Source organism: Amblyraja radiata, chromosome 8 (genome assembly GCF_010909765.2).
Source record: "Amblyraja radiata isolate CabotCenter1 chromosome 8, sAmbRad1.1.pri, whole genome shotgun sequence".
Classification (NCBI taxonomy): domain Eukaryota; kingdom Metazoa; phylum Chordata; class Chondrichthyes; order Rajiformes; family Rajidae; genus Amblyraja; species Amblyraja radiata.
In genome coordinates this window covers 6275048-6298335 of record NC_045963.1, presented here as the reverse complement: position 1 = coordinate 6298335, position 23288 = coordinate 6275048, and the positions used below count along the sequence as shown (strand labels likewise).

The 23288-nt window shown below is 49.5% G+C and overlaps 1 protein-coding gene across 1 annotated transcript in view; it reads right to left on the bottom strand.

The window, feature by feature from the left end:
• Nucleotides 1-23288, bottom strand: part of LOC116976465 (adenylate cyclase type 8-like) — a 91810-nt gene that overhangs the window by 1928 nt on the left and 66594 nt on the right. Inside the window, exons 14-18 of the mRNA XM_033026358.1 lie at nt 18070-18228; nt 15845-15991; nt 15033-15125; nt 7618-7732; nt 1514-1882 (exon numbers count right to left, since the gene is read on the bottom strand). Of these exons, the coding sequence (XP_032882249.1) occupies nt 1514-1882; nt 7618-7732; nt 15033-15125; nt 15845-15991; nt 18070-18228 (883 nt within the window). The remainder of the gene's footprint in view (nt 1-1513; nt 1883-7617; nt 7733-15032; nt 15126-15844; nt 15992-18069; nt 18229-23288) is intronic.

Here is a 23288-nt window from a genome sequence, read left to right as displayed (position 1 = left end):
GTTTTTGTGTTGTATTTCTAAACTAAACTAAACCATATCCCACGGGAAACAAAAATTGGCATTTTGTCAGGATGCACCGCAGCATGGTTTGGGAACAGTTCCATCCAAGACCGCAAGAAATTGCAGCGAATTGTGGACACAGCCCAGACCATCGCACAAACCAACCTCCCTGGCCCTGAAGAAGGGTCTCGACCTGAAACGTCACCCATTCCTTCTCTCCAGAGATGCTGCCTGTCCCGCGAAGTTACTCCAGCTTTTTGTGTCTCCCTTCCATTGACTCCATTTACACCTCACGCTACCTCGGCAAGGTCAGCAGCATTATCAAATCCCACCGGGCATAAGTGTGAAAACGCACACCTCCAGATTCAGGGAAAGTTTCTTCCCAGCTGTTATCAGACAACTGAATCATCCTACCACAACCAAAGAGCAGTCCTGAACTACTATCAACCTCTTTGGTGACCCTCGGGCTATCCTTGATCAGACTTTGCTGGTTTTACCTTGCACTAAACGTGTAACTTATCATGTAACTACCACAGTAAATGGGTTGATTGTAATCATGTATTGTCTTTCTGCTGACTGATTAGCACGCAACAAATTATTTTCACTGTACCTCGGTACACGTGACAATAAACTCAACTGTAATTGAAATACCAACCACTGCTGCCTGGTACCAAGGACACACTGTCTACCCAAAGGCAGGTGTTGGTAAGATCCCACACACCACACTCAAGAATCTATCTATCACTGCATTAAAAATATACATTGACGGCCCCCACAGCCTTCTGTGGCAATGAATTCCACAGATTCACCACTCTGACTAAAGAAATTCCTCCTCATCTCCTTCCTAAAGGAACGTCCATGTATTCCGAGGCTATGACCTCTAGTCCCAGACTCTCCCACTCGTGGAAACATCCTCTCCACATCCATCTATCCGGGCCTTTCACTATTGTGTGTGACAGTGCTGGTGGGCGGGCTGCCTGTGATGTATATTAACAAGCTGGGTGTGAATGTGGGAGGAATGATGAGCAAGTGGGTACGGAATGAAAGAAATGACTTCCACACACACACACAGCATCAGATTTCAGCTGAGATCAGATTTAATATTGAGTCCTGTATTACTGTGTGTTGCTCTGGTGCCAGCCCATTGATGCCGGGATAGGGGTAGGGTTAAGGTTTTCATTGGGTTAGGGTTAGGGTTAGCTGGGACTGCTGCTTGTCTGTCCCACAGTGGGCAAGGGCTGGAGGTGAGAGCCTCGAGCAGACGAGGCCAGGCATGGGTCTCACCACACTGACGGCGGCGAGCGTGTCTGGGCTCAAGACGGAGGCTGGACGGAGGCTGCCGCTGTGCCGATACACAGCCTCTCCTCAACCTGAGCAACCACTTACATCTCTCTATAAATTCACTGCACTACATTATTACACAATCACATTAGCGCCTGCTCCATGGAGGAGGATGTGTGGCGCTGAGCCGTGCCGATGTGGGCCAGGCAGTGCTGTGCACGGCACTAGTTACCCTTGTTGTTGGGGGCTGCCGGTGTGTTCTTCTGCTGCACCAGACCAGACACAAAGGCGGACAGCGTCTGCTGGGAACTCATCCGCCTCATCCAGTGATGCTTCACAATCTCCTTCACTCTCCCCAACAGGAAATAGGTATCCATCTTGCCCTGCGTCTCCGAGAAGCCCTTAATGGTAATGGCTCCCCGGTACTCCAGCACAAAGCCGCGCAGGGACAGGACCACCTGGGTATCAGCGGGCACCTGCACCTTCCCACTCACACCCGTGGAGTCCATGCGACTTGCCATGTTCACTGTCGTGCCCCAGATGTCAAACTGAGGCTTCTTTGCCCCAATCACTCCTGAGATCGCAAATCCATGGCTGAATCCTGCAACATGAGCCAGAGACGTCAGCACACGCACACACACGCACACACACACACATGCACACACACACACATGCACACACACACACAGGCATGCATGCGCGCACACACACACAGGCATGCATGCGCACACACACATTAACGCGCGTACACACACACATGCACACACACATATGCACACACACGCACGCACACACATGCACACACATGCACACTTGCACACACACACAGACATGCATGCGCTCAAACACGCACACACACAGGCATGCATGCGCGCGCACACACACAGGCATGCATGCGCGCGCACACACACAGGCATGCTTGCGCGCGCACACACACACACGCGTACACACACACATACACACGCGCGCACACGCACACACACACACGTGCACACACACATGCACGCACACACACACACGCACGCACACGCTCACACACATGCGCACGCACACACACACAGGCATGCATGCGCACACGCACACACACACAGGCATGCATGCGCTCACACACACATGCACACGCACACACACACACAGGCATGCATGCGCGCACACACACACAGGCATGCATGCGCGCGCACACACAGGCATGCGCACACACAGGCATGCATGCGTGCACACACACGCACACAGGCATGCATGCGCACACACACACACACACAGGCATGCATGCGCACACATGCATTCACACACATGCACACACACACACACAGGCATGCATGCGCACACACGCACACACACACGTACACATGTGTGGACACACACATACACACGCACACACACACACACACAAACATGCGCACACACACAGGCATGCATGCGTGCACGCACACGCACACGCACACAGGCATGCATGCGTGCACACACACCCGCACACAGGCATGCATGCGCGCACACACACACACACACAGGCATGCATGTGCACACATGCATTAACAGACACGCGCGCACACACACACGCGCACACACACAGGCATGCATGCGCACACACGCACACACGTACACATGTGCACACGCACACACACACATGTGCGCACACACACACATACACACGCACACACACGCACGCACAAACATGCGCACACACGCACGCACAGACGCGCACGCGTACACGCACACACGCATGCATACGCGCACACATACACACGCACGCACGCATGCACACACGAATGCACAGGTAGGCACGCACACACACGTACACACACATGCATGGATGCATGCATGCGCACACACACGCACACATGAGTGGCACAGGCTGGCAAACGCTGGCACAGGCATACGTACACACGCACGCGCGCGCGCACACACACACGTACGCACGTACACACACAGGCATGTACACACACATATGCAGGCAGCCACATGCACGCGCACACACACGCACACACACACGCTCGCACACACACATACGTGTACACGTATGCACGCATGTACACACATACATACATGTACGCACACACACATACATTTGCACACACATGCATGCACACACGTGCGCGCGCACGTATACACAGGCATGCACGAGCACACACACACGTGCACACACGCATACATGCACACACACACGCATGCATGCGCACACACACGCAGACACACGCATGCACACACACATGCATGCACACACATGCACGCATGCACACACGCACGTAAACATGCGCGCATGCACACATACACACAAGTACGCATGCACACATACACATGCACACACACGTACGCACGCACGTACACACACGCACAGACACCAGCATGTAGACACATACGCATGCATGCAGACACATGCACGCACACACACATGCACACGCACACACACACGTACACACACACGTGCACACACTCGCACACACACATACGTCTACACGTATGCACACATGTACACACATACATACGTACGCACACACACATACATTTGCCAACACACGCATGCACACACGTGCGCACACACACACGTACACACACACGCACACACACACACACACACACGTACACACACACGCATGCACACACCTGCACACGCACGCACAGCCGCACGCACATACATGCACACATTCACACAGACGTACACACATGCATGAACACGCAAGCACACACGTACACATACATGCACGCACATGCACGAACACACACACATGCACAAACGCACGTAAATGCCCGCACGTGTATACATACATGCACGCATACTTACACACACATGCAAGTACACGCACACGCATATACACACACGCACACGCATATACACACACTCACACACATGCATGCACGCTCACACATACACGCACACATTCACACACAGATGTACTCAACATGCATGAACACACAAGTACACACAAACACACACATGCACGAACACACACACATGCACAAACGCACGTAAACGCACGCACGTGTATACATACATGCACACATTCACATACATACACACACATGCAAGTACTAGCACACGCATACACACACTCACACACACATGCACTCACGGACTCAAACGCACGCACACACATACATGCACGCAGACACATACACACATGAACGCACATGCACATACACGCACGCCCACACACGCAAGTACACATACACGCACGCATACGCGCACATGTACACACATACACGCGGCACACATACGCACTCACACACACATACGCACAATACATGCACACACACACGTACACAGACACACACGCGCGTGCACACACATGTAAATGCACATACACACAAACAAGCATGCACATACATACACACGTACACACACACATGTAAGCACACACACGTACACACACACATGCAAGCACACACATGTACACACACGCATGCAGATGCACGTACACACGCTCGCACAGGCACGCACGCACACACGTACACATGCACGCATGCACACACATACACGTACACACACGCACGCACTAATTTACACACGTACATGCACACACAAACACATGTACACACACGCATGCACGAACACACATGCCCACGCACTAATGCACGTACACACACATGCATGTAAACACATGCACTCGCACATACACCACACACATACACATGCACACTTGCACGCACACAATGCACGCACATACATACACGCATGCACACACACACGTGCACACATACGCATCCGTTCACACACATGTACACACCGCACGCACCAAACATGTACACCTACATACACACACGCATACACATACACACACATGCACACATACGCATGCCCACACACAGACATACATACACGCACTCACACACATGTACACACACACACATGAAGGCACACATATACACGTACACACACGCAGGCACACACACATGCACACATACAGACATGCATGCATGCACAAACACGCACGCATGTACACACACACACACACGGTCACACACATGCAGGCATGCACACATCTACATGCACATGCGTACACGCACATGCACACACGCACACATACACGCACGCAGGCTCAAAGACACACGTACACACGTGCCCGCACACTCACACACATACACTTACGCATGCACACACAAGCACACACACACGCAAGCACGTACACACACACACACACCGCATGGACACACATGCATGCACACACACTTGTAAACATACACACATGCACACACACACGTAAACATACACACATGTATGCACACATGCGTACACACGCATGCACACATGAACATGCACATGCACAGACACACGCACATACTCACACTCGCACATGCACAAACTCACTCATACACAGGCACACGCACACATACACGTACACACATACGCGCGCACACACACACGTACACATGCACATGCTCACACACACATACATGCACACAGCACACGCACACATACACACACATATGCATGCACACACACATACACACACACACACACACACACGTGCATATGCATGCAAACGCATGCACGCACTTACACACATACATGCACGCAGGCACACACATATACGCACGCACGTGCACACGCACACGCATACATGCACACATACACGGACACACGCACACACACACGCACTGCCACATACATACACATGTACACTCACACACACAGGCACAAACACGGCTACACACACATGTATACATACATACGCGTATACACAGCCAGCGGGAACAAGCAGCAGATTACAGAGAGATTTGAGAATCATGGGCCTGAACTACTGGGAGATATGCATGTCCCTGGGTCACCCATGCGGCATAGGGCTTGGCCAGGAGCATAAAGTGGGCAAATGGGACAAGCTGAGATGAGCATCTTGGTCCCAATGAACACATTGTATAACTCTGCGACTGAGAAAATGGGGCAAGAAGTTACAGTTGGAATTTCACTCAGCCAGACACAGTGATGTAAATGCAAGTGGATTTAGAGTCATAATGCCCTTTAGCCCAACTTGCCCACAATGGCCAACATGTCCCCGCTATACTAGTCCCACCTGCCTGCATTTGGTCCATATCCCTCCAAACCTGTCCTATCCATGTACCTGTCTGTTTCTTAAATGTTGGGATTTTAATTTGTTAAATTGGATGTTAGATGTTAAATTTAAAAGGTACCTGAGGGGGTAATATCATCACAGAGGACAGTGTATAGGTGTATGGAACGAGCTGCCCGAGGAAGTGGTCGGGGTGACTACAATGGTGATGCTTAAAAGACATTCAGACAGCTTCGCTGGCATGGAGGAGTTGGGCCGAAGGGCCTGTTTCTATGCTGTATGACTCTATAACATCGGGTTACAGGCTCCCACTCTGTACAACTCCCCTCTGATTCCTGTCACCAAACCAATGCCTTTACCCAGATGGTAATGCGGGTCTGGACTGAGGCAGGGTCCCAACCTGTCCATTCCCTCCACAGATGCTGCTTGACCCACTGCGTTCCTCCTGCACTGTGTGTTTACTGGAGATGCCAGCACCTTGTGTCTCCGTCTGGTCATCTAACCTCCCCACATGGGACAATTTTGCTGGCTCCTGGTGTGAATCAGTCCCGGGACATGTTGCTGGCTCAGGGCGCTCAGGAAATGACTGGAGAGAAGGAATGGGTGACGTTTCGGGTCGAGACATTCTTGCCATAGAGGGAGTACAGAGAAGGTTCACCAGACTGATTCCTGGGATTGCAGGACTTTCATATGAAGAAAGACTGGATAGACTCGGCTTGTACTCACTAGAATTTAGAAGATTGAGAGGGGATCTTATAGAAACTTACAAAATTCTTAAGGGGTTGGACAGGCGAGATGCAGGAAGATTGTTCCCGATATTGAGGAAGTCCAGAACAAGGGGTCACAGTTTAAGGATAAGGGGAAGTCTATTAGGACCGAGATGAGAAAAGCATTTTTCACACAGAGTGGTGAATCTGTGGAATTCTCTGCCACAGAAGGTAGTTGAGGCCAGTTCATTGGCTATATTTAAGAGGGAGTTAGATGTGGGCCTTGTGGCTAAAGGGATCAGGGGTATGGAGAGAAGGCAGGGATGGGATACTGAGTTGGATGATCAGCCATGATCATAATGAATGGCGGTGCAGGCTTGAAGGGCCGAATGGCCTACTCCTGCACCTATTTTCTATGTCTATGAGACCCTTCTTCAGACGTCACCCATTCCTTCTCTCCAGAGACGCTCGCTGCCTGACCCGCTGAGTTACACCAGCTTTTTGTGTCTATCTTCGGTTTAAAGCAGCACCTGCAGGTTTATATAGCAGTGTTGCTGCGCTGGTGCCCTGCATGCCGCATGGACTCTGGTGCCCACTGTGTGTACCGTGCTGCCCAGACTCACCCACGCGGAGCTTGAAGTCAATGTCGGAGTGGTGTTGGATCTGAGCCATGATACTCTCCAGAGCGATCGCAAAGTCTGCCAGGATGCACAGGTGCTGCCATTCATCGTCGTTCCCCTGCAACAACAGCGCATGTTAACTGGTACCACTCCACGCCACCCTCACGCACACCCAGCGCCTGCCATGCACCCACCCCGGCCCCCACCCCCATCCCCTCCCTCTCCTAATGAGTAGCAAGTGTGCAGATGACACAAAAAGGTGGCTTGCTCTAGATGGATACCCCCCCCCCCCCCCTACGAGTAACACAAAGTGCTGGAGGAACTCAGTGGGTCAGGCAGCATCTGTGGAGGGAATGGACAGGCAACGTTTCAGTCTGAAGAAGGTGCCTGACCCAAAACATTGCCCATCCATTCTCTCCACAGACGCTGCCTAACCCGCAGAGCTACTCCAACACTGTGTGCAACTCACTCATCCAATAAACCTTTCTATTTCCCATTCCAGGGACATTATTCAACAATTGCATATGACATTGCATGTGTAGCAAAAGTACATCAACGTTCAATGGTCACAACACATCAAGCAGTCGTTATGGTATCTTAGCCAGGCCCAGGAGCATACCGACAGGGAGGTCCCACCCCTCCCCACTCCCCGCCCTGTGCCCAAACTCCAGGATCGTGGGACTAAAATGCAACTAGTACTTGAGAGACCTCCACTGGGGACCTCCAATATACCTTCTCTGGACTGGTTCCAATGCAGTCACATGCTTCCCATAACGCAAGAAACAGTACTCCAGATGTGATCTCACCAACACGCCATGTTCTGAAGCATAACCTCCACATAGACAATGGACAATAGGTGCAGGAGGAGGCCATTCGGCCCTTCGAGCCAGCACCGCCATTCAACGTGATCATCCACAATCAGTACCCCATTCCTGCCTTCTCCCCATATCCCCTGACCCCGCTATCTTTCAGAGCTCTATCTAACTCTCTCTTGAAAACATTCAGAGAATTGGCCTCCACTGCCTTCTGAGGCAGAGAATTCCAGAGATTCACAATTCTCTGGGTGAAAACTTTTTCCTCATCTCCGTTCTAAATGGCTTACTCCTTATTCTTAAACTGTGGCCCCTGGTTCTGGACTCCCCCAACATTACGAACATGTTTCCTGCCTCGAGCGTTTCCAATCCCGTAATAATCTTATATGTTTCAATAAGATCCCCTCTCATCCCTCTAAATTCCAGTGTATATAAGCCCAGCCGCTCTATTATATCAACATATGACAGTGCCGCCATCCCGGGAATTAACCTTGTGAACCTACACTGCACTATCTCAATAGCAAGAATGTCCTTCCTCAAATTAGGGGACCAAAAACGCACACAATACTCCAGGTGTGGTCTCACTAGGGCCCTGTACAACTGTAGAAGGACCTCTTTGCTCCTATACTCAACTCCTCTTGTTATGAAGGCCAACATGCCATTTGCTTTCTTCACTGCTTGCTGTACCTGCATGCTTACTTTCACTGACTGATGAACAAGGACCCCTAGATCTCATTGTACTTTCCCTTTTCCTAACTTGACACCATTCAGATAATAATCTGCCTTCCTGTTCTTGCCACCAAACAGGATAACCACACATTTATTCACATTAAACTGCATCTGCCATGCATCTGCCTACTCACCCTGCATCCACATAGCATCCTCCTCACAGTTCACACTGCCACCCAGCTTTGTGTCATCTGCAAATTTGTTAATGTTACTTTTAATCCCTTAATCTAAATCATTGATGTATATTGTAAATAGCTGTGGCCCCAGCACCGACCCTTGCGGTACCCCACTAGTCACTGCCTGCCATTCTGAAGGGGACCCGTTTATTCCTACTCTTTGTTTCCTGTCTGCCAACCAATTTTCTATCCATGTCAGCACCCTACCCCCAATACCATGTGCCCTAATTTTGCCCACTAATCTCCTATGTGGCACCTTATCAAATGCTTTCTGAAAGTCCAGGTACACTACATCCACTGGCTCTCCCTTGTCCATTTTCCTAGTTACATCCTCAAATAATTCCAGAAGATTAGTCAAGCATGATTTCCCCTTCGTAAATCCATGCTGACTCGGACCGATCCTGTTACTGCTCTCCAAATGTGCCGCTATTTCATCTTTTATAATTGACTCCAGCATCTTCCCCACCATCGATGTCAGGCTATATTTCCCTGTTTGCTCTCTCCCTCCTTTCTGAAAAAGCGGGATAACATTAGCTACCCTCCAAGTTTTCCAATCCTCTGGCTTCCTGCTCATCTTTGCTATGTTATATTCATGTTATATCTTTTATTTTTATACTGTCCCTGATTTCTCTTGTCAGCCACTGTCACCCCCTACTCCCCTTGGAATCTTTCTTCCTCTTTGGAATGAACTGATCCTGCACCTTCTGTATTATTCCCAGAAATACCTGCCATTGTTGTTCCACCGTCATCCCTGCTAGGGTATCTTTCCAGTCAACTTTGGCCAGCTCCTCCCTCATGGCTCCAATGTCTCCTTTGCTCAACTGTAACACTGACACCTCTGATTTACCCTTCTCCCTCTCAAATTGTAAATCAAAACATCATATTATGGTCACTTCCTCCTAATGGCTCCTTTACCTCGAGTTCCCTTATCAAATCCGGTTCATTACACAACACTAAATCCAGAATTGCCTTCTCCCATGTAGGCTCCAATACAAGCTGCTCGAAGAATCCATCTCGGTGGCACTCCACAAACTCCCTTTCTTGGGGTCCAGTACCAACCTGATATTCCCAGTCTACCTGCATGTTGAAATCTCCCATAACCACCATAGCATTACCATACGACATGCCAATTTTAACTCCTGATTCAATTTGCACCCGACATCCAGGCTACTGTTTGGGGGCTTATAGATAACTCCCATTAGGGTCTTTTTACCCTTACAATTCCTCAGTTCCATCCATACTGACTCTACATCTCCTGTTTCAATGTCACCGCTCGCAAAGGACTGAATTTAATTCCTCACCAACCGAGCTACCCCACCCCCTCTGCCCACCTGTCTGTCTTTTTGATAGGATGTATACCCTTGAATATTCAGTTCCCAGCCCTGATCCTCTTGCAGCCATGTCTCTGTAATTCCCACAACATCATACATGCCAATTTCTAACTGAGCCCCAAGCTCGTCCACTTTATTTTTTATACTTCACGCATTCATATATATAACTTTTAATCCATTACTCACCTCACCTTTCACATCGATTCCTATTTCACTTGGCCATACTCCCCTATCGCTTTGCAACCCGTCCCTTTTGTACAATTCACCCTTACCCCAAAACTGATCCCAGTGGTCTAAAGCCCCTGTTCCACTTGGGCGATTTTCTCGGTGCCTACAGGCGGATAGGCTGTCGCCACATGGTTGCGGGGTGACGCCTGTATGGTCGTGAGTCATCTCCTCAGGCTACGACAGGGTCATAGCTTGTCGCGGGTGGACGTAGGTTGACTTTGGTTGGCGTAGGTTGTCGCCTATGTGTCCGTAGGTTGTCACAGGTGTGGTCGTAGGTGGACGTCCTATAGGGTCGCTGGTTGTCAGTAGCTTGACGTCGGCTAGGTGGTCGGTTGTAGCTTGTCGTAAACATTATCGTGGGGGGGGGGTCCAGTCACTGTTTTTTCAGCGACCTGCTACAACTGTGACAGTCAGCGGCAGTCGCTGAAAAAATCGCCTAAGTGGGACAGGCCGTTAAGAATCTAAATCCCTGCTACCTGCACATGTTTGCATTCAATTGCCCTCGCAATAGCTAATGACCTGTTAGCTTTCCTACATGTAAAACCTGATTGTACTCATGCCTGGTCTAATCTCCATAGCTAACATGCTATTGTCAATGTGTCTGGACACCTGTGACAGCAATAAACCAATGTCATTGCTTGCTGTAACCACATCACAGCTTACTTGTATGTATATTCCCTCTGAGTAGCACTGCATTCTCTTTGACCCCAGTGGGATTCCAGCTTACAAGAGTGATGACATAGGCAGTAACCCCGTGCCTGCCTTCTCCCCATATTCCTTCATTCCACTAGCCCCGAGAGCTCTATCTAACTCTTAAATTCATCCAGTGAATTGGCCTCTACTGCCCTCTGTGGCAGAGAATTCCACAAATTCACAACTCTCTGGGTGAAATTTTTTTTTCTCGTCTCAGTTTTAAATGGCCTCCCCTTTATTCATGGACTATTTCTGGTTCTGGACTCCCCCAACATTGGGACCATTTTTTCTGCATCTAGCTTATCGATGTTTCTATAAGATACCCTCTCATCCTTCTAAATTCCAGTGAATACAAGCCCACTATTTCCAATCTTTCCTCATATGACAGTCCTGCCTCAATAGCAAGGATGTCCTTCCTCAAATTAGGAGACCAAAACTGCACACAATACTCCAGATGTGGTCTCACCAGGGCCTTGTACAACTGGTGTACAAGGACACCCAGATCTCGTTGCACTTCCAAACAATATATATTAATGATTTGGACGAGGGAATTGAATGCAACATCTCCAAGTTTGCAGATGGCACGAAGCTGGGGGGCAGTGTTAGCTGTGAGGAGGATGCTAGGAGGCTGCAAGGTGACTTGGATAGGTCGGGTGAGTGGGCAAATTGGTGTCATGGTACACCAGTCATTGAAAGTAGGCATGCAAGTGCAGCAGGCAGTGAAGAAAGCGAATGGTATGTTAGCATTCATAGCAAAAGGATTTGAGTATAGGGGCAGGGAGGTTCTACTGCAGTTGTACAGGGTCTTGGTGAGACCACACCTGGAGTATTGCGTACAGTTTTGGTCTCCTAATCTGAGGAAAGACATTCTTGCCATAGAAGGAGTACAGAGAAGGTTCACCAGACTGATTCCTGGGATGGCAGTACTTTCATATGAAGAAAGACTGGATAGACTCGGCTTGTACTTGCTAGGATTTAGAAGATTGAGGGGGGATCTTATAGAAACGTACAACATTTTTAAGGGGTTGGACAGGCTAGATGCAGGAAGATTGTTCCCGATGTTGGGGAAGTCCAGAACAAGGGGTCACAGTTTAAGGATAAGGGGGAAGTCTTTTAGGACTGAGATGAGAAAAACATTTTTTACACAGCGAGTGGTGAATCTGTGGAATTCTCTGCCACAGAAAGTAGTTGAGGCCAGTTCATTGGCTATATTTAAGAGGGAGTTAGATGTGGCCCTTGTGGCTAAAGGGATCAGGGGGTATGGAAAGAAAGCAGGTACAGGATACTGAGTTGGATGATCAGCCATGATCATATTGAATGGCGGTGCAGGCTCGAAGGGCCGAATGGCCTACTCCTGCACCTATTTGCTATGTTTTCTATGTTTCTATGCCATCCCGGGGATTAACATTGTGAACCTATGCTATGCTTCAATAGCAAGGACGTCCTTCCTCAAATTAGGAGACCAAAACTGCATACAATACTCCAGAAGGTACACAAAATTGCTGGAGGAACTCAGCGGGTGCAGCAGCATCTATGGAGCGAAGGAAATAGGCGACGTTTCGGGCCGAAACCCTTCTTCAGACCCGAAACGTCGCCTATTTCCTTCGCTCCATAGATGCTGCTGCACCCGCTGAGTTCCTCCAGCAATTTTGTGTACCTTCGATATTCCAGCATCTGCAGTTCCCTTTTGAATACAATACTCCAGATGTGGTCTCACCAGGGCCTTGTACAACTGCAGAAGGATCTCTTTACTCCTATACTCAAATCCTCTCGTTATGAAGGTCAACAGGCTTTCTTCACTGGCTGCTGTAGCTGCATGTTTAACTTTCAGGGATAGGTGTACAAGGACACCCAGATCTCGTTGCACTTCCCTTTTTCCTAATCTGACACCATTGAGATAATAATCTGCCTCCTTGTTTTTGCCACCAAAGTGGACAACCTCACATTTATCTACATTATACTATATCTGCCCACTCACTCAACCTGTCCAAATCACCCAGCAACCTCCGAACATCATCTTCGCAGTTCACACTGCCACCCAGCTTTGTGTCATCTGCAAATTTGCTAATTTTACTCGTCCCAGCACCGAGCCTTGTGGCACTCCACTCGCCACTGCCTGCCATTCTGACAGGGGCCCGTTTATTCCTACTCTTTGTTTCCTGTCTGCCAACCAATTCTCTAACCATGTCAATACCCTACCCTCAATACCATGTGCTCTAATTTTTCCCACGAATCTCCTGTATGGGACCTTATCAAAGGCTTTCTGAAAGTCCAGATACACTACATCCACTGACTCTCCTTCATCCATTTTACTTGTCACATCCTCAAAAAATTCCAGAAGATTAGTCAAGCAGGATTTCCTCTTCATAAATCCATGTTGATTTGGACCAATCCTTTTACTGCTATCCAAATGCACCATTATTACTTCTTTAATAATTGACTCCAGCATCTTCCCCACCACCGATGTCAGGCTAACTGGTCTATAATTCCCTGTTCTCTCTCTCTCGCTCCTTTCTTGAAAAGATGGATAACATCAGCTCCCCTCCAATCCACTGGAACTGATCCTGAATCTATAGAACATTGGAAAATGATCACCAATGCATCCACGATTTCTAGAGTCACCTCCTTGAGTAGCCTGTGATGCAGACCATCAGGCCCTGGTGAGACCACATCTGATATGGAGGGAGGTGCTGGGGATTCTCTGCCTTGAATCTCGGGGATGACAGGATGCCATGATCAATGCCAAGACGGGGTGAAATCCCCAGCCAAGGTAGACGGGGAGTGAGGAAGGCGTTTGGCACGCTTGCCTTCATTGATCAGTATATTGACCACAGTAATTGGGATGTAATACCACATAACAAGAGGATTTCAGTATAGGAGTAAATAGGTTCTTCTGCAGTTGTATTGGGCTCTGGTAAGACCACATCTGGAGTATTGTGCACAGTTTTGGTCTCCTAATTTGAGGAAGGACATCCTTGTGATTGAGGCACTGCAGCATAGATTCACGAGATTGATCTCTGGGGATGGCAGGACTTCTCATATGAGGAAAGATTGTATTCACTGGAGTTTAGAAGGATGAGGTGGGATCTTATAGAAATGTATAAAATTATAAAAGGACTGGTCAAGCTAGATGCAGGAAAAATGCTCCCAATGTTGGGCGAGTCCAGAACCAGGGGTCACAGTCTTCGAATAAAGGGGAGGCCATTTAAGACTGAAGTGAGAAAAACTTTGCACGCAGGAGAGCGTGCAAACTCCACACAGACAGCAACCGAGGTCTACTCTAGATTGAAGCCAGGATGAGTGAAGCAGTGATGTCGTGGCTTGACTTGCTGTGATTTGGTCATCGATAGCTAAACCGAAAAAGTGTGCGTCGTGTTTCAAAGTGGTTGGCAAGTGCATTGGGCAGTGAGCAATGTGGTGCAGAGTGCATGAAGTGTGAGTGTACACACCTCCATCGCCGTGGTGAGACCAGACACTGCCATGTACGTACTCCCAATGGTTTTAATCTTTTCTACATTGTTAAAGCGTTCTTCATTCATAGCCTGCAGAGTGGAGACAGAGCAAAATTAGGTCAGCCCATCAGTCAAGGTATGTTCACCCTCAGCAAGGCCAGTAGGAGCCAGGTTGCACGGTGTGGGGGGGGGGGGGCATGTGGGGGGTCGGTGTGGAGGGGTGTTGGTCAGTGGGGGTGGAGGGGGGAGGGAGGGTGTGGGGGGATGGGGGGGATGTGGGGGGGAGGGTATGAGGGGGAGGGTGTGGGGGGAGGGTGTGGGGGGGTGGTGGTGTGGGGGGGATGGTGTGCCCTAACTGAACCCACTGTGTGCTCTAACTGAACCCACTGTGTGCTCTAACTGAACCCGCTGTGTGCTCTAACTGAACCCGCTGTGTGCTCTAACTGAATCCGCTGTGTGCTCTAACTGAACCCGCTGTGTGTTCTAACTGAACCCGCTGTGTGCTTTAACTGAACCCACTGTGTGCTCTAACTGAACCCGCTGTGTGCTCTAACTGAACCCACTGTGTGCTCTAACTGAACCCACTGTGTGCTCTAACTGAATCCGCTGTGTGCTCTACAGCGGGCTCAGTTAGAGCACACAGCGGGTTCAGTTAGAGCACACAGCTGGGTCAGGGGGGGGATGGTTTGGGGGAGACGTTGTGGGGGGGACGTTGTGGGGGGGACGTTGTGGGGGGGATGGTTTAGGAGGGTGTTGGTCACTGGGGGTGTGGGGGACGCATGCATGGGATGGTACGGCACAATAACCACCTGATCGAAGTCTGCGATGATCTCGTTGAGCAGCTGCAGACACGCCATCCCCTGCTTGTTGCCCTCCGCCTGTGAATAAAACGCGTTGAACTCCGGGATGGAGGCAAACAGGACGCCCACATCGTTGTGCGACTCAAAGTAGACGTCCTGGCCACCGCGGGCAGACAAGTACAACACACATTACAATCTAGCTGTCACAAGATTCAAATAATCCCCAAAAAGGGCTCTTGCATTCATTAGAGCACAAAGCTGGTTCAGTGTTAGAGCACACAGCGGGGTCAGTGTTAGAGCACACAACGGGGTCAGTGTTAGAGCACACAGCGGGGTCAGTGTTAGAGGACACAGCGGGGTCAGTGTTAGAGCACACAGCGGGTCAGTGTTAGATCACACAGCGGATCAGTGTTAGAGGACACAGCGCGGTCAGTGTTAGAGCACACAGCGGGGTCAGTATTAGAGCACACAGCGCGGTCAGTGTTAGAGCACACAGCGGGGTCAGTGTTAGAGCACACAGCGGGTCAGCGTTAGAGGACACAGCGGGGTCAGTGTTAGAGCACACAGCACGGTCAGTGTTAGAGCACACAGCGGGGTCAGTGTTAGAGGACACAGCGGGGTCAGTGTTAGAGCACACAGCGGGTCAGTGTTAGATCACACAGCGGATCAGTGTTAGAGGACACAGCGCGGTCAGTGTTAGAGCACACAGCGGGGTCAGTGTTAGAGCACACAGCGGGGTCAGTGTTAGAGCACACAGCGGGGTCAGTGTTAGAGCACACAGCGGGGTCAGTGTTAGAGCACACAGCTGGTTCAGTGTTAGAGCACACAACGGGGTCAGTGTTAGAGCACACAGCGGGGTCAGTTAGAGCACACAGATGGTTCAGTTAGAGCACACAGATGGTTCAGTTAGAGCACACAGATGGTTCAGTTAGAGCACACAGCAGGGTCAGTGTTAGAGCACACAGCGGGTTCAGTTTTAGAGCACACAGCGGGTTCAGGTAGCGCACACAGCGGGTTCAGTTCGAGCACACAGCGGATTCAGTTAGAGCACACAGTGGGTTCAGCTAGAGCACGCAGCTGGTTCAGTATTAGAGCACACAGTGAGCTCAGTGTTAGAGCACACAGCGGGTTCAGTAGAGCATACAGTAGGTTCAGTTAGAGCACACAGCGGGTTCAGTTAGAGCACAGCTGGTTCAGTTAGAGCACAGCGGGTTCAGTTAGAGCACAGCGGGTTTAATGTTAGAGCACACATCAGGTTCAGTTAGAGCACACAGTGGGTTCAGTTAGAGCACACAGCGGGTTCAGTTAGAGCACACAGCTGGTTCAGTGTCAGAGCACACAGCGAGTTCAGTTTTAGAGCACACAGCGGGTTCAGTTAGAGCACATAGTGGATCCAGTTTGAACACACAGTGGGTTCAGTTAGAGCACAGTGGGTTCGGAGCACACAGCGGTTTCAGTTAGAGCACACAGCGGGTTCAGTTAGAGCACGCAGCGGGTTCAGTTAGAGCACACAGTTGCTTCAGTTAGAGCACACAGTGGGTTCAGTTTGAGCACACAGTGGGTTCAGTTAGAGCACAGTGGGGTCAGTGTTAGAGCACACAGCAGGTTCAGTTAGAGCACACAGCGGGTTCAGTTAGAGCACACAGCGGGTTCAGTTAAAGCACGCAGCTGGTTCAGTGTTAAAGCACGCAGCTGGTTCAGTGTTAAAGCACAGAGTGGGGTCAGTGTTAGAGCACACAGCGGGTTCAGTTAGAGCACGCAGCAGCTGGTTCAGTGTTAGAGCATACAGTGGGGTCAGTGTTAGAGCAAACAGCGGGTTCAGTTGGAGCACACAGCTGGTTCAGTTAGAGCACACAGCGGGTTCAGTTAGAGCACACAGCGGGTTCAGTTAGAGCACAGAGCGGGTTTAATTAGAGCACACAGTGGGTTCAGTGTTAGAGCACACAGATGGTTCAGTGTTAGAGCACGCAGCGGATTCAGTTAGAGCACACAGTGGGGTCAGTGTTAGAGCACACAGCGAGGTCAGTGTTAGAGCACACAGATGGTTCAGTGTTAGAGCACACAGCGAGGTCAGTGTTAGAGCACACAGATGGTTCAGTGTTAGAGCACACAGCGGGGTCAGTGTTAGAGCACACAGTGGGTTCAGTTAGAGCACACAGCGGGTTCAGTTAGGGCACACAGCGGGTTCAGTTAGAGCACACGGCAGTTCAGTTAGAGCACACAGCGGGTTGTACCTCATCTTCGGGATCCTTGTGGAGGAAGTAATGAGCCACATGTTGAGGCAGGATGTTGTGGAGGAGACTCTCGTTGTGCCGACGTAACTCTGCCATCTCCTCCATCTCCCTCTTGGCCAGCAGCCTCCACAGGAAGTCCAGTCGTGCTGTTGACTCGATCTGTGAGCGAGGGGGACCAACACGGGCACTCAGTCTCTGCATTGCCCCGAGGACAATGCAAGGCCCACACACAATGCAAGGCCCACCCCCTGGATGAATATCTGAAGGGGCTGCTCCTCAAGTTGTGGTTGCATTTTAGTCCCACGATTTGGGTATTTCGGCACAAGGCAGTGAGTGGGGAGGGTTGATCTCCCTGTCGGTCTGCTCCAGGCAGCGGGCGGTCGATTGTTAAGCTGGCTGCCTTCCCCCTTTTCCGGGGTTACGTCCGCGCCCGGGTGGTGTTAGAGAGGGACTATGCGCTGTCCACGGGCGCCCGGGGGGATTGCCGGACTGCTGGGCACCGCGGGGGGAGGAATACATCCTCGATGGGGATTGTAATAGAGTTGCCTAGCAGTTTATTTGGTATATTTGTTTGACGTGTATTATGGTGGTGGGTTTCGTTTCTTTTTATATTGTACTGTAAATATTATTTTCAATAATTGAGTCAATTATTTTTGGTTAAAAAAAAAGGGGGAAAAAAGGAAAAAAATGTGAGGCCCAATGGCATTGATATTCCTCTCAAAGGCTCCGAGTGGCCAGAGGTACATCAGAACACAACCTCATTCTACACTAGCTAATAGGTGCAAAAACTGCAGTCAATGTAGCCAGACATCCAGTGCTCAGGGAGGGACTGGAGACCAGGCCTGGGCCCAGAGACAGGGAGAGACCCGAGCAGATCTCACAGTGGCTTACCTGTTCGCCGGTCCAGGCAGCGGGCAGTCGAAGTTTCTGCCCGGGTTGACTGCCTGCCCCCCTTCTGGGCCTATGTCCATACCCGCGTGTCCCTGGAGAGGGAACACGCGGTGTCCTGCTTATATTGACTGATAAATTGCCTAATTTACCAATTTACAAACCAAATTCCTCAGTTTTAAACTGTTTTCCCCCTCTGACTCACTTCTAACTCTCCTCCCACTCGGGCTAGAGCCCAATCAGTGCTTTCTCCCGCTTCCCTTTGTTGCTGTTGCTTCAAAATCCACGGGAGCTCTGAGAACGCCTCTTAGGGAGCGGCAGTGAGGGAGCGGCCTTGTGAGGGAAGTGCCCTGTGAGAAAAGTGCGAGTCTTTGGCTCAAGAGTCTTCGGCGAGGAGGCTGAGGAGAGGAGGCTACGCAAAACGCTGGAGAGGGAGATGCAAAATAAGGAGATGTCAAGCAAGCTGATTCAGTGTGATGCTTGCAGTATGTGGGAGGTCAAGGACACTGCTGGCGCCTCTGGCTGCTACAAATGTGAGAAGTACAGGTACAGCTCCTGAAGGACCGCGTTGGGGAACTGGAGAAGCAAGTGGATGACCCCAGGTTAGTCTAAGAAACGGAGTCGTTCCTCGACAGGTCCTACAGTAAGATTGTTACACCTAAGGTACTGGAAGAGAGAAGGTGGGTGACGGTGAGAATGGGGGGAAACATGGAATGCAAACGTCCCCGGGTGTTGTACCTCTTGTGAACAGGTTCACCCACTTAGAAGCTGTCGGGACAGAAGATGTTATCACACTGAGCAGCGGACTGGCTTGCGAAGCAAAAAGGGCTGTTGAGTCAAAACCAAAGAGGCCAACGTCAGGCAACGCCATTGTAGTTGGAGACTCCATTGTGAGAGGTAGGGACAGGGGTTTCTGCAGCAACAGACGGGATTCGAGGATGGTGTGCTGCCTTCCTGATGCCAGGATCCAGGATGTCACGGACAGTGCAGAAAATCCTCAAGGGCGAAGGTGAACATCCGGAAGTGGTAGTGCATGTCGGCACAAACGATGTCGGAAAGAAGGGGATGAATATTCTGCAGCGTGACTTTAGAGAGCTCGGAAAAATGCTGAAAAGCAGGACCTCCAGGGTTGTTATCTCCAGTTTGCTTCCAGTTCCTCGTGCTGGCGAGAACAGGGAGATACGGGACCTGAATGTGTGGCTGAGGAACTGGTGCAGGGGGCAGGAATTTAGATTCTTAGATCACTGGGATCTGTTTTGGAGTAAGGGGGAACTGTACAAAAGGGACGGATTGCATCTTAACAGGTGGGGGACCAGCATTCTGGCAGGCAGGTTTGCCACTACAGGTACTACACGGGTGGTTTTAAACTGAATAAGGGGGGTGGGGTGTCAAATGGGATAGTCGAGGACAGAATTAAAGGGAAAGAGAGTAAAAGGATGGTTAATGATCCCAGAATTAATGGGGAAGAAAGCTCACAAGGGGATAGGAGAGTATGGCCAAGTGTAATAGGGATCGATGTGAAAGGTGAGATGTGTAAGGAATTAAAAGTATTGTATATGAATGCACGAAGTATAAGAAGTAAAGTAGATGACCTTGAGGCTCAGTTAGAGGTTGGTAGATATGACATTGTGGGGATTACTGAGACGTGGCTGCAGGAGGATCGGGCCTGGGAACTTAATATTCAGGGTTATACATCCTATAAAAAGAACAGGCAGGTGGGCAGAGGAGGGGGGGTAGCTCTGCTGGTGAAGTATGGAAGACATAGGGACTGACGAGGTAGACTCACTGTGGATTGAGTTGAGGAATTGTAAAGGCAAGAAGATGCTAATTGGTGTTATCTACAGACCCCCAAATAGTAGCCCGGATGTAGGGTGTAAGTTGCAGCAGGAGTTAAAACAGGCATGTAACAAAGGTAATGCCACTGTGGTGATGGGGGATTTCAATATGCAGGTAGACTGGGAAAATCAGGTTGGTTCAGGACCCCAAGAAAGAGAGTTTGTGAATGCCTCCGAGATGGATGCTCAGAGCAGCTTGTAATGGATCGGACCAGAGAAAAGGCAATTCTGGATTTAGTGTTGTCCAATGAACCAGATATGATAAGAGAACTCGAGGTAAAGGAACCGCTTGGAGGTAGTGATCATAATATGATTAGTTTTAATCTGCAATTTGAGAAGGAGAAGGTTAAATCGGAAGTGGCAGTGATGCAGTTGAACAAAGGGGAATATGAAGGCATGAGAGGGGAGCTGGCCAAGGTAGACTGGAAAGGGATCCTAGCAGGAATGACGGTGGAACAGCAATGGCAGGAATTTCTGGACATAATCCGGAAGACGCAGGATCATTTCATTCCAAAAAGGAAGAAAGATTCTAAGGGGAGCAGGAGGCAACCGTGGCTGACAAGGGAAGTTAGGGATAAAACTAAAAGATGTATAACACAGCAACGAGTAGCCGGAGGCCAGAGGATTGGGAAACTTTCATAGGACAACAGAAGGAAACAAAACTGGCAATACGGGCTGAAAAGATGAAGTACGAAGGGAAGCTGGCCAGGAATATAAAGAAGGACAGTAAAAGTTTATTTAGATATGTTAAGGGATAAAGAATAGCAAAGTCAAATGTGGGTCCCTTGAAGGCTGACACGGGTGAAATTATTATGGGCAACAAGGAAATGGCAGAAGAGTTGAACAGGTACTTCGGATCTGTCTTCACTAAGGAAGGCACAAACAATCTCCCAGATGTACTGGAGGACAGAGGATCTAAGAGGGTAGAGGAACTGAAAGAAATTTTCATTAGGCGAAAAATCATATTGGGTAGGCTAATGGGACTGAAGGATGATAAATCCCCTGGGCCTGATGGTCTGCATCCCAGGGTCCTCAGGGAGGTGGCTCTAGAAATAGTGGACGCATTGGTGATCATTTTCCAATGTTCAATAGATTCAGGATCAGTTCCTGTGGATTGGAGGATAGCTAATGTTATCCCACTTTTCAAGAAAGGAGCGAGAGAGAAAACGGGGAATTACAGACCAGTTAGCCTGACTTCGGTGGTGGGAAAGATGCTGGAGTCAATTATTAAAGAGGTAATAATGGGGCATTTGGATAGCAGTAAAAGGATTAGTCCAAGTCAACATGGATTTATGAAAGGGAAATCATGCTTGACTAATCTTCTGGAATTTTTTGAGGATGTGACAAGTAAAATGGATGAAGGGGAGCCAGTGGATGTAGTGTATCTAGACTTTCAGAAAGCCTTTGATAAGGTCCCGCACGGGAGACTGGTGACTAAAATTAGAGCACATGGTATTGGGGGTAGGGTGTTGACATGGATAGAAAATTGGTTGGCAGACCGGAAGCAAAGAGTAGGAGTGAACGGGTCCTTTTCAGAATGGCAGGCAGTGGCGAGTGGAGTGCCGCAAGGCTCGGTGTTGGGGCCGCAACTGTTTACCATATATATTAATGATTTGGAAGAGGGAATTAGGAGCAACACTAGCAAGTTTGCGGATGACACAAAGCTGGGTGACAGTGTGAACTGTGAAGAGGATGTTAGGAGGTTGCAGGGTGACCTGGACAGGTTGAGTGAGTGGGCAGATGCGTGGCAGATGCAGTATAATATAGATAAATGTGATCTTATCCACTTTGGCGGCAAAAACAAGGGGGCAGATTATTATCTCAATGGAGTTAGGTTAGGTAAGGGGGAGGTACAGCAAGACCTGGACGTCCTTGTACACCGGTCACTGAAAGTTGGCGTGCAGGTACAGCAGGCGGTGAAGAAAGCTAATGGAATGTTGGCCTTCATAACAAGAAGATTTCAGTATAGGAGTAAAGAGGTTCTTCTGCAGTTGTATAGGGCTCTGGTGAGACCAAATCTGGAGTATTGTGTACAGTTTTGGTCTCCTAATTTGAGGAAGGACATCCTTGTGATTGAGGCAGTGCAGCGTAGGTTCCCTGGGATGGCGGGACTGTCATATGAGGAAAGATTGAAAAGACTATGCTTGTATTCACTGGAGTTTAGAAGGATGAGGGGAGATCTTATAGAAACATATAAAATTATAAAAGGACTGGACAAGCTAGATGCAGGAAAAATGTTCCCAATGTTGGGCGAGTCCAGAACCAGGGGCCACAGTCTTAGAATAAAGGGCAAGTCATTTAAGACTGAGGTGAGAAAAAACGTTTTCACCCAGAGAGTTGTGAATTTATGGAATTCCCTGCCACAGACGGCAGTGGAGGCCAAGTCACTGGATGGATTTATGAGAGAGTTAGATAGAGCTAATGGAGTGGGCTAGTGGAGTCAAGGGATATGAGGAGAAGGCAGGCACGGGTTATTGATAGGGGACGATCAGCCAT